General features: G+C 39.2%; 2 protein-coding genes across 2 annotated transcripts; one reads left to right on the top strand and one right to left on the bottom strand.

The window, feature by feature from the left end:
• Positions 1–5,622: 5,622 nt before the first annotated feature.
• LOC101301052 (two-component response regulator ARR9-like) lies at positions 5,623–7,134 on the top strand. The gene is made up of 5 exons (XM_004308546.1): positions 5,623–6,083; positions 6,192–6,304; positions 6,403–6,480; positions 6,777–6,847; positions 6,939–7,134. The coding sequence occupies exons 1-5, from the start codon at positions 5,978–5,980 to the stop codon at positions 7,132–7,134; spliced, it is 564 nt and encodes a 187-aa protein (XP_004308594.1). The 5' UTR covers positions 5,623–5,977.
• A 1,612-nt stretch (positions 7,135–8,746) lies between these two features.
• On the bottom strand, positions 8,747–11,165 carry LOC101300768 (probable peptide/nitrate transporter At3g54450-like). Its single transcript, XM_004308545.1, has 5 exons — positions 11,047–11,165; positions 10,716–10,933; positions 10,387–10,638; positions 9,690–9,949; positions 8,747–9,563 (listed from the first exon to the last, which is right to left on the bottom strand). The coding sequence occupies exons 1-5, from the start codon at positions 11,159–11,161 to the stop codon at positions 8,747–8,749; spliced, it is 1,662 nt and encodes a 553-aa protein (XP_004308593.1). The 5' UTR covers positions 11,162–11,165.
• Positions 11,166–12,512: the final 1,347 nt, after the last annotated feature.

The raw sequence follows: 12,512 nt of genomic DNA, 5'->3' as shown, positions 1-12,512 counted from the left end.
CAAATTATTAAGCTCCGGGCTCACCACCCTGATCATCCAATCAAGTCTATTCGATTGGACAATGCTGGAGAGTTTACGTCTAAGTCTTTTGACGACTATTGCATGTCTATCGAGATTGAAGTAGAACATCCCGTACCCCATGTGCATTCACAAAACGGTTTTGCAGAAGTTACAATTAAGCGCTTACAATTGATTGCACAGGCCTTGGTGATGCGCACCAACTTGCCTGTTTCTGCCTAGGGTTATGCAATTTTACATGCAGCTGCACTTATTCGTTTTAGACCCACTACAACCCAACCATTTAGTGCGAACAAGTTGGTAACTGGATATGAGCCTGACATTTCACACTTACGCATATTTGGTTGCGCGGTTTATGTGCCTATTACACCTCCACTGCGTACTAAGATGAGTCCTCAAAGACGATTAGGTATTTATGTTGGCTATCAACATCCTACGATTGTCCGCTATTTAGAACCTTTGACAGGAGATCTATTTACTGCGAGATTTGCAGATTGTCGCTTTGACGAGACATTCTTCCCGCCGTTAAGGGGAGACATGACCGTTTCCGTTCCAATTGAACGTCGAGAATTAACGTGGTCTGACCCCACTATGTCTCGTTATGATCCCCGCACTTCTGACAGTGATTTAGAGTTCAGCTTATTCTCGATCTTGGTAGAGTTGCAGATTCGATGCCTGACTCATTTACCGATATTGCGAAAGTGACAAGATCAATTATACCTACTGCAAATGTTCCTGCAAGGTTAGAAGTCCCCACAAGAGGGACTTTACAGGCCTCACCTGAGCTCGGCAATGGCATCTTGGACTCGCCGGACGCTCATGGTGGCGGTGTGGCCGCGGCCTCAGTTCCCACTAGGAAGAGGGGAAGACCTGTTGGTTCAGTAGAAAATGTGCCACGCAAAAGGCGTGATAGTAAGACACAAAATGATCCACTCATTATCAACACTGTTAATCCTTCACATGAGATTGTCTCTGATTATAGTTATGTCCAAGAATCAATGTTAGCGTATCTGGGGGACGCCTCAGATCCAATGTTGATGTTGGAGAACAAATAAATTTCACTAATGTTTACCAATGCGCACGGTATGATGGAAAGAAGTTCCATGACTATTGATGATGTTTTTGCTTATTTCCTCGCTCAAGTGATTATCGTCGACGATGAGATTGAACCACGCTCCGTTGCAGAATGTCAACGTCGAGTAGATTGGCCAAAATGGAAGGAAGCAATCCAGGCTGACTAGACTCTTTAGCGAAAAGGCAACTTTTTGGTCCGGTAGTGGTATGCCCACCGAATGTGAAGCCTGTTGGACATAAATGGGTCTTTGTTCGAAAGTGGAATGAGAAACATGAAGTCATGCGCTATAAAGTGCGACTTGTGGTGCAAGGATTTTCTCAACGCCCTGGAGTTGACTACGAGGAGGGAGACATATTCTCCCGTAATAGACATTATTACCTTTCGCTACTTAGTCAGTTTGGTAGTGTCCGAAAAACTGAGCATGCAGCTTATGGACGTTGTTACTACATATCTCTACGGGGATCTTGATTGAGAGATATATATGAAAGTGCCTGATGGACTTTCACTACCCAAATCAAGTGACTTTAAACCACGGAGTGCCTATGCAATAAAGTTGCGATGTTCACTATATGGATTGAAACAATCCGGACGAATGTGGTATAATCGTCTAAGTGCCTACTTGATTGGGAAGGGATATAAGAATGACAATCTTTGCCCATGCGTGTTCATTAAAAGAACAAGTACCGGATTTGCCATAGTAGCCGTCTATGTTGATGACATGAACATCATCGGTAATCTCAAGGAAATTGATGAGACCGTGACCTACTTGAAATCTGAGTTTGAGATGAAGGATCTTGGGAAAACTCGATTTTGCCTAGGCTTAGAGGTAGAGCATCGAGAGACTGGAATATTGATTCATCAGTCAGCTTATGTCCAAAACATGCTCAGGCGCTTTAATATGGACAAAACCCCTACGCGCATTTACCGACGCTGCTGTGCAGCAGCCGCGCCCCTGCGCGTGCAGCTCTGCAGCCGAGCCCCTGCCGCGTGCGGATGAGCCCTTACGCGTCTTCGAGGGCTTCCAATGCCGCAATTGAGCAAATTTTGTTCCCCAACCAAAATCAAGCTTCCAAAGCTCTTTCTAGCTCAAAATTGACGCAATGTGGCATTGTCTCCTATGCTGAGACACCGAATAATGTGTTAGTCGGATTTGCTGACGCTGGGTATCTCTCTGACCCACATAAAGGACGTTCCCAAAATGGGTATATGTTTACCATGGGAACTACGGCGATTTCTTGGAGATCTACCAAGCAAACCCTTGTTGCTACTTCCTCGAATCATTCAGAGATTATTGCACTACATGAAGCAGTCAAAGAATGTGTTTGGCTTCGCTCTGTGGTAGCTCATATTCGAGAGTCTAGTGGGTTGACATCTACCACTGATGCACCAACTTGTATCTATGAAGACAATGCGGCACGCATTGAACAAATGAAGTTGGGATTCATCAAGAGTGATAATACTAAACATATCTCACCTAAGTTCTTCTACAATCAGCAACAGCAACAGCAACAGCAACAGCTTTTGAATATCCAAATGAACCAAGTGAGTTCTGAGGATAATGCAGCATATTTGTTCACCAAGTCTCTACCCAAATCTACTATTGAGAAGCATGTGAAAAGTATTGGTATGCGTCGCTTATCTGAACTCCATAAATGATTTAATTATCAGGGGGAGTTGATTGTGTAGACATCAAAGGGAGTCTACGTCACATGTTTTACATTCAAGTTGTAGTTGGCGCGTTGTGCTCTTTTTCCCTTTGACCAAGTCTTTTGTTTTTACCCAAGAGGTTTTTGTTTTACTTCACAAGGTTTTTACCGAGGCAACGTTCATGCGCCACGTGATTCTGATACGCGACACAAGGGGGAGTGTTGAAGGAATTTTCATTCCTATCTTTGATGATGTGTCTTGACCGAATCTTCTCCTTATTAGACTAGAATATCTCTTAGATATTTATCCATGATTTACAGGGATTCTCTATGTAATGCCTATATAAAGGCCAATCTATCAATGAATGAGTAGACATTTATTCTCATATTTTCGTACTCTACAACAGACACAACTTTTTCTTTATAGAAGCCATTGTGGTAGTCTTAATATTAACATCACTTATGTGCTCTCCTACAAATTTTTTATGTTGTTTTCTTCAAACTGTATGATTTGGTTCGATATGATTCCTTCTAGTGGTTCCCCTGCCTATAACCTTGGCCGACATCTGTTTGATTGTAGTAGAGGTTCTTCCTTCAGTTTCTTATAAACTTGTAAATGGACTAGATTCAATCTGTATTCCCTTAAGCTCCATGGTTATTAAACAAGTTTGGATTGAAAATTTGATCATGTTGAACTGTTTATAAAAGAAGTCCTTTTTATAGTTTCCTTTCTCCAAAAAAGAAAAAGGAAATGAAAAAGAAAATGTAGTCGCGTATGCCTAATTAGCATACTTTAGACATACTTAGGCCGGACATAACCGCCATACTCGCAATCGTTAAGACCACCTTTAGCGAGACAGCAACATCAACTCTAGTATGCCGTCAACCACTTGTCAATAGGCGTTGGAACGTGCCTGCACACGCGCCACCAATACCGCGCTGCAGAACAAGAAAAGGGACATCAGTCCCGCATCGAAGAGATGAAAATGTTTCAGATACTTCTAGCCTAATCGTAACTATATCTCTCATCATTTCCTACGCATTTACCACTTACCTACCATTATTTAGTCAATATCAATACATTGATTGACTTAGACATCAGAGAGTAGAAGACCGCCCGACGCGGTCTTTCCTCTGACATCACTTCATGTTGTTATTGATAGGCTTGCAGAGTCTAAGTGTATTTGCACCGTTGCCCACCACTCAAAACATACAAAGTATAGGGGATAAGCAATCCGCTAATCCACTGTATCAACAGAAAAAATAGAAAAAACTCGTGTGCAACAATAGCTCGCATGAGTCGGACACCGTTACTTATGCCTCATACCTAAGTTCCTTGAAAATGCTCTTCTTTTTTTTCTCCCTATTTGCCCCTTCTGAAGTAGCAAGGGACAGTGTGATAGTAGGATACATGCTTTTGAAAATAGCAAAGGACAACATGCACACAAAAATAATTAGAAAATAGAAAATAAAAATGGGAAATAAATAAATTAAATAACTGGCAGTTGGTTAGAGCTGGAGTTGGTTGAGGTGCACCAGCTAGGGCTAGGCTCAGGACGGTAACTGACCTTAAATATCCAACACCGAATACTGTACCAATTCAAATTGGCAGGCATTTTCTGATACAGTTACCAACCGTGAAAGTCGGTCAGTATTACTGAACAAATCAGAAATTCTCTATTCTAAAAAAAAAAAAAGGAATAGAACTTAAATTACTTTCAATTAACCCTAAACGAATTGAAAAATAAGGCTAACCGGAGCTTGTTATCCACAAAACCCATCTTGGTTCCAATTACATGCAGGAATTAGAGAGGATTTCGGTGGAGGAGATTTGAGAAATGAGATTTTCTATTTCTATAAGATCACATGTTTAAATTATCAATCACTAAATAGGTCATTAACAATCACATCAAATAACATATCTTCTACAAATCATTAGATAAGAGCAACTTTAACAGACTCTCTATTTTAGCTTTTAGCTATTTTAGAGAGCGTGTTTAGCTTTATTTTGATATTTTCGAAGCTCCAACAGACTAGCCAAAGTTTAGCTATTAGAGCATCTTTAACAATGCTAATCATTTTAAAGTTAAATTTTAGTCAAATTAGCTAAAATATCATTTTGGCTAGCTATTTTAGAAATGTGGTTGCATCAATATTCTCTATTTTAGCTACCATTACATCAACATTATTCTTCAAATAGAAATTAAATAATTTAAATATATTTATATATCACATAAAATATCTTACGAGGAATGTATTAAATTATAGCTAGCTTCATCTGAGTCATCGCGCTAGCTAAATATAGTTAGCGAGATAGCTAAAAGTCATAATAACTCAAATTTGGTTAGTCTGCTGGAGCTCCTAAAACATTCAAAAAAGCTAAACACGCTCTCTAAAATAGCTAAAAGCTAAAATAGAGAGTATACTAAAGTTGCTCTTATGACTTTTAGCTATCTCGTTAGCTAAATATAGAGAGCGAGATGACTCAGATAAGACTAGCTATAATTTAATACATTCCTTGTAAGATATTTTACGTGATATATAAATATATTTAAACTATTTAATCTTTATTTGAAGAATAATGATGATGTAATGCTAGCTAAAATAAAGAGCATTGATGTAGCCGCATTTCTAAAATTGCTAGCTTTTGGCTATTTTGATTAAAATTTAACTCAAAAGTATCAAATTTGGAGCACGAATTATGAACTTGCGCAACATCCTCAAACAAAAAATCAAAACAAAAAATTAGTGAGTCGAAATCAGATATTACGTATCAGGAAAGATCGATCACGTTACTATCCTTCTCTACTTAGCCCATAGTACTACTATCGCCTACGTAAGATATAACAACATATATCTTTCACAAAACATGATCACAGAAGTATCCAATGACGGTTTTGTCTATGAGTATTAAACATGAATCCCATTTCCATGAATGTAAATATGGCGAGTATGAGGGTCATTTGGTTTATAGAAGAGAAGAAACAGCACCTTCTTTGCGTCTTCACCAATTCAAAAATCAAGCCAGAAGATCCTTGAGATTCTGTCGGATCTTCCTTTCCAAACTGTCAGATTTCCAAGAGGATTTCTTGAATCTCCTCTGATTCAGTTGTCCTCCCATTTAAAAACTCCCCCAACCCTTCTTGGGTTTCATCATTATCTTTTTCTTCTTGATCTTCATCATCTCCACAGTCATTTTCTCTCATTTTTGGTTGGTTGCTTCATTGCTTTTGGGATCATGGGTTTGGGAGCTACAGATTCCCAGTTTCCTGTTCTGGCTGTAGATGATAGCATCATTGACAGGAAGTTGATTGAGAGACTTCTCAAGACTTCTTCTTATCAAGGTATATATATGCTTGCACAGTTTTTTAATTTCTTACTATCATGAGAGACTTGATTTGGTTTGATTATAATAGGGTGCTAAATCTTGTGGGTTTCTTCTGTTTTTGCAGTTACTGCTGTAGATTCTGGAAGCAAGGCTTTAGAATTTTTGGGTTTGAATGATGAAGTGGAGCAAAGTGATATTGCAGAAGCTCCTTCTGTGTCTCCAAACAATCATCATCAGGTATTACATTCTTGGGGTGTTTTCTTAATTATTATTATCTGTGGTTATATAGTTTTAATTTATCAATATCTGATCAATTGCCCTGCCTCTTCCTACAGGAAGTAGATGTGAAGTTGATCATTACAGATTATTGCATGCCAGGAATGACAGGCTATGATCTCCTAAGAAAGATTAAGGTATAATTTTGGCTTCTCAAGATCGGTGCATTTTCTAGGATAATAAGAATAGATCTTCATATTGCCAATTGTATGGATTTCAACAATACAAATGTAGACTGTGATCCTCATACATGTTTCCATGATCCATAAACCTTGTATCATTTATCAAATCATGAAAAATGTAACGTCTAATCTCTAAAGCATTGTCCTCAATAGGGAATCTATGGGTTAAATCACTAAAATGTAAATCTCTGGATGATGTTCCCTTAGTTTTGTGCACATATCTGAATGTAGCGTTTCACTTGAATTTGCAGGAATCTAAGTCTCTCAAAGACATACCAGTTGTTATCATGTCTTCAGAGAATGAACCATCAAGGATCAACAGGTTAGGGGAATTTTCAATTACACTTCCAATTTGAAACATTGGATTTGATTTAATATGTGATCATGATCTGACACAGCTTCTATTTGATCAGATGCTTAGAGGAAGGAGCAGAAGAGTTTTTCCTGAAACCAGTAAAATTGTCTGATGTCAACAAGCTTAGACCCCATATGATGAAGGGTACAAGTATGGAAGACGAAGCCAACATCAGCAAGAGAAAGGCCATGGGAGAAATCCAAGCTCCTGAGAGAACTAGAACAACATATAATGGCTTTGATGTGCTTTCATGATGTTATTTGTTTTAATTATCACTATAATTAAACAGCCTTTGGTCTCCAAGTTTCTACCAACTCTTGATCTTGATTGTTCAATTATCTGATTGAAAGATTGAAAATTAACTACTAGTTCTTTATGTTGGTTTTCATGAGATGACAGAAAGTTTGTTTAGGAAACTATTCCAGCCTTCAAGTTAGGCTTTAGAAAAGAAATTCAATCATTTCCTCTATTTGGTGTGCATAAAGAAATGAACGACTTTAAGAAAGAAAAGAGGGAGGGAAGTTGAATTTTCCCTTAACCATTTTTCTTTTCTTTTTGATGTCATGCTTAACGAATTCTTATTACCCTAATGTGGTTTTTATTACACTTTTAATTACTATGAAAATTTGCAATATGACATAAATAATTTGAAGTTACAGGATTTGCTCTAATTATGCTCAGGGAAATAAGAACTGTAACTGCAAAACAAAATTCAATTCCATTTATAACCGACTAAACAGAGCAAAAAACGTAAGCAAATTTAAAAAAATCTCTAACTTTGCTATTCTATAAACCGGCATACTTTCCAAATACCATCAAACCAGACCATCCAAACCCTTTACGATTTAGTGTCAAATTGGTCGCACCTAGATTTCAAACTTTGTCAGATTGATAACCATGTCTAGAGCAGCTAAAGCAGTATTCTCACTACTCCTAATGGCACTATGTGCTGCAACTGCTCTAGCGCGAGTGCCAACCTCACCATCACCTACTCCGATTGGCATTTTGCCGAACCCAAATGAAGTAGCTAAATGTTGGTCATCACTTCAGAACATTCAAGGGTGTGTATGGGAGATTTATACCTCAGTTTTTTCTGGTAACCTATCGGGAATCGGCCCTGCTTGTTGCAAAGCCTTCCTTGGAGTTGAAGAAAGCTGCTGGCCAAAGATGTTCCCCTCAAACCCTTTCTTTCCTCCGATGCTAAGAAGCACTTGTAGTGCTCGAAACGCAACGTACACCTCCGAAAGGGAATAATTAACGAATGATTCTGGTTCCAAGCAGGAAGTACTGCAGTAGTAGTAGCTTCTTCGATCAGAAGATAGCTGTTTGAGGAAATACGTTGATTCGTTTTCAGTTACTCATATAAGTTTTCAATTAATCTTCAATTAGCCCATTGTTATATGCATGGAGGCGTCTAGATTGTGAGGAATTTTTCAGTGCTCCAGAAAGACCACGTGGCAGTCTGACGTGATCCTCTATTTCATTTAAATTTTGACATATGAAATTTCATGATGAAAAATAATTTTTGTGATTTTGTCAAAGTCCATTTTGGGTTTCTTGTTGATATTTTAAATCCTAACCCCTAAACCCTAAATCCTAAACCTTATACCCTAAACCTATACCCTAACCATATATCCTATACCCTAACCCCTAAACCTTATACCGTAAACCCTAAGCCAAACTCATAAAAAACCAAAAACGGTCATTTCACAAAATATAGAAAACCTTAGTGAGAATAATACTCTTCACCCTTCATAGCGGGCAATAAACGAAAGAAATACTACATTATAGGCCATTAGGATCACATCTTGACAATAAATATTTAGCTGTCTCTCAATTCTTATTAATTAATTGCTTTCTTCTGCTTCAATTTTTTTTGTACACAAATCCTTTAGCAATCCACACGTAAATACACAGATTCAATATGCTCAGAGCTGCAATTACCCAGTAAAAGTAATCTAGGTGACCGCGATTGATATTGTCACTGATCCATTTTTCACCATACTTTGAGCTAATTACTTGAACCAAAGTTATTATCCCACTGCTTATAAAGTTTCCAACTCCAGTGACGCTGAGGTAAAACGCTGCTCCCAAACTTCTCATTGCTTCCGGCATTTGATCATAGAACAACTCTTGGATTCCAACAAACGCAAATACATCAGATAAACCAGATATCACGTACTGAGGAACCAACCACCACACTCTCATTGGAACAATTGCTTTCAGATTGTCCATGAGGTTGTGATCTCTTATAATCTTTAACCTTCTGGCTTCTACCATAGCTGCAACAATCATAATGATTACTGATATTAACAGGCCAGTGCCAATTCTTTGTAGCATGGTAATGCCTGAGTGATGCCCGGTGAACTTTCGGGCAATAGGGACAAAAAGACGGTCGTAGATTGGAATGAAAACTATGATGGTGAGGCCAACAAAGATTAGGAGGGAAGCTTGGGGAATCTGAAATGAACCTATTGATCGGATCATTGAGCTTCCTTGTTTGGTGAAGAAGGTCTGCACAAATGACTGGACCACAGCAAACATTAAGCAGCAAAACCATATGGGAAGGAGGCGTAGGAGAAGCTTTACTTGTTCCACTTGATTTAGTGAACATAGTCTCCAAGGATTTCTTGTCTCGCTTGAAGCATCCAGGTCGTCAATGACCATTGCCTTGTCCAAAAATCTATAGTTTTCAACTAGTGAACTCACAACTCGAGGAAACTTGGAAAAGAATTACAGAAAGCAATGCAATATCATAAATAGACTTCAAAACCAAAATGTTCTTGCGTATGCAGGTTTGTGTGTATACCTGAATTGGTTGGTATGCACCGAAGAAAGTGGTCGTTGCGGACTCGTGTCGTCTCTGAAGTACACACCGGAACTGTCACCGGTTGTGACCTTGGTGTGCTGCTTCCTGACGGCTGCGACAAAGACTTGAGCCACCTTGGTGAAGGGACTGCCTAAGGGTTCTTGCTTCCTGTACTTCTTGATTCCCAACAGAAATATAATCAGTGCCACCAGTATGGAACCTGTCATTATTCCAAACCCTGCCGCCCAGCTTACATTGTCCTGACACCCAATATATAACAAGCAATCATATTAGGGATCATATTATTAACAAATCCATAATGAAATGATCTGCCCTAAACTTAACAAATGCTTGTGTTACCGGTATAGAACATGTACAGTCCTCTTAACAATTTCTCATCTGTTAATTCCCACCATATATGATATATCCATTGCATTGGTTGGACTGATCAATTATTAGGTAGAGGAAAAACATATAATCAACATAACAAAATTGCATTTTGGTAACTGATTTGCAATGTTTTGGCTAGTTTTCGTGATTATATAGATGTCATTTTATATAACGGTAATGAAGTATGAAGATCTTGTTTTTAGCAGAAGACGTCAAAACGAAGTATGACTCACTACGCAAGAGTAGGACAATATAATTAGGAGTCATGAAAACAGAAAGATCCAGCAAGAGTAAGAGTGGGAGTAACCTGGATATATATGACTACCAAAACGGCAACAGAGCCAGCAACAATAATCCCCATGTACCACCAGTTGAAGAAGGAGCTCTTTGCCTTCCTTTCCTCCGGCGAATCCTCTGAAAACTGGTCCGCCGCGAACGTCTGCGCACATGGTTTGTGCCCGGCTAGACCAACTGACAATATGTAAAGTGCCACAAAGAACATTGCTTTGCGCAAATGCAGCGGAATAACGGAAACTGTTACAGTTAACAAACCCATTCCCTGAAACACATGAAAAAGTCAGTTATCCCGGTCTGAAAATCAAAGGATGTAACTTGATTATGTGTTATCAAAATTACCAAGCAGTAAATAATGGAGGAGACAAGGATCGTGGTGAATCGACCGAGGTAGGAATCGGCTATGAAGGCTCCAAGAAGAGGTAATAGAGCTGAGACACCAGTCCAAGTATTAACGTCTTTGACAGCCACAGGGATTGGTTCCTTGAGTTCATTTGTGAGATAGGTGATGAGGTTACCAGACATGCCATAGTAAGAAAATCTCTCTGCCATTTCGACAACTGAAACAAACAAAACGAAAATGATCGAATAAAGAAGAGATCGAAAGAGAAGTAACTGATTGAATTAGAATTCTATAAGAAGTTGGAAAAGTGTGGTTTGTATATGAACTTACAGATGATGAAGATGGCAGCAGTCCAGCCTCCTTTTGAATGATCTTGTTCGCTGATGATGTTTTTCTCAATATCTTGATAATCATGATGCCGGTCTGGAGATGCAGAGCTGTCCATAGAAATTGGTGATTCAGTTGTGTGTTGGTTTAACTTATTTTACATGACAATAAGACTTTTGATCCCAATTTGATCCCAATTGAACGATAGATTAACTTATTTTTGTCCAAATACATAAATCTTTATTAAATTCATAATAAAATAATATTTTTGAGATACTTTTACTCTTGTGTCTTATACACATTTAGAGAGAGAAAATGGAAGAGAGAGAAGACTTTGCCGGAGCCTTGCCGGACTCCGGTCACCGGTTGCCGGAATTCGGTCGTTGAAATCTGGTCGCTAGAATCTCGTCATCGGATTTTCTCCGGTCACCATTGCCGAATTCTTGCCTCCCAATAATCGGGTTACTGGTCTCCAGTAATCACCTTATTAAGTTACTGACCCCTAATAATCGGGTTACTGACCCTCAATAATCGGGTTACTGATCCCCAGTAATCATCTTATTAAGTTACTGACACCTAATGATCGTGTTACTAACCCCAGTAATCAATTACGAACCCTTGATAATGATTACTAGCTTCCAATAATCGGGTTACTGACCCCAATAATCAATTATGAACCCTTGATAATAATTACTAGCCTCCAATAATCGAGTTACATACCCCCAGTAACCTTGTTAAAACATACTTTTATGTTTAAAATTACTCTATTTTGATTTCTAAACTAAATATTTGCAAAACAAAACAGTGTATTACATCAAATCTTTCCCATCTCACCTTTTTGTGGACATATGATCCTCCAAATCTAAAAACACAATCTCGTCGACGATAAACCCGAGCCAAAATCGAAACACACGAGCCTCCCCTCTGATTTCACCTTCACCAATTCACCACCACCAAAACCGATTCACCTTCACCAATTTACCTTCACTAATTCACCAACACCAAGCCCAGTCTTTGTCGGACCTTCAACCATGTGGACGAAGCCGGAGCCGACGAAGTTGATGAAGCCGGAGCTGGCAAAGTTGATTGAAGCCAGATTCGAATACGAAGAGCAGCGCCTAGTCGTCGTTGGACCAGATCCAGTGGGAGACGCCTCGTTGGCATTAGCAAACGGGGGAGCTCTGCCTTGGGATGAGTTCGGTCCTCATGTCCGATCTGGAGAGAGAGAGGAAAGAGAAGTTTCCAGATCGGGGATCGAAGAGAGAGAAATCTATCCTCGTCGGCGTCGAAGCCTCTTCACGTCGCCGGAGATGGTGGAGGCGAGGATGAGGTCGTTAGAGTTGGTGGAGGTGAGCTGAGGTCGTCGACGACATATTTGTGAGAGAGAGAGAGAGAGAGAGAGAGAGAGAGAGAGAGAGAGAGAGAGAGAGAGAGAGAGAGAGAGAGTAGAGTAGTAGTAGGTAGGTAGG

Source organism: Fragaria vesca, linkage group LG7 (genome assembly GCF_000184155.1).
Source record: "Fragaria vesca subsp. vesca linkage group LG7, FraVesHawaii_1.0, whole genome shotgun sequence".
NCBI classification, from domain to species: Eukaryota; Viridiplantae; Streptophyta; class Magnoliopsida; order Rosales; family Rosaceae; genus Fragaria; species Fragaria vesca.
The sequence above is the reverse complement of the archived record's forward strand: the minus strand, read 5'-3'. Positions and strand labels throughout refer to the sequence as shown.

Coding starts and splice junctions, on each gene's coding strand:
- LOC101300768 (XM_004308545.1), bottom strand. CDS start 11,161: ATGGACAGCTCTGCATCTCCAGACCGGCATCATGATTATCAAGATATT. Junction 10,934..11,046: donor TGCTGCCATCTTCATCATCT/GTAAGTTCATAT, acceptor TGTTTGTTTCAG/TTGTCGAAATGGCAGAGAGA. Junction 9,950..10,386: donor TGGTAGTCATATATATCCAG/GTTACTCCCACT, acceptor ATTGGGTGTCAG/GACAATGTAAGCTGGGCGGC.
- LOC101301052 (XM_004308546.1), top strand. CDS start 5,978: ATGGGTTTGGGAGCTACAGATTCCCAGTTTCCTGTTCTGGCTGTAGAT. Junction 6,305..6,402: donor CTCCAAACAATCATCATCAG/GTATTACATTCT, acceptor CTCTTCCTACAG/GAAGTAGATGTGAAGTTGAT. Junction 6,481..6,776: donor ATCTCCTAAGAAAGATTAAG/GTATAATTTTGG, acceptor TTGAATTTGCAG/GAATCTAAGTCTCTCAAAGA.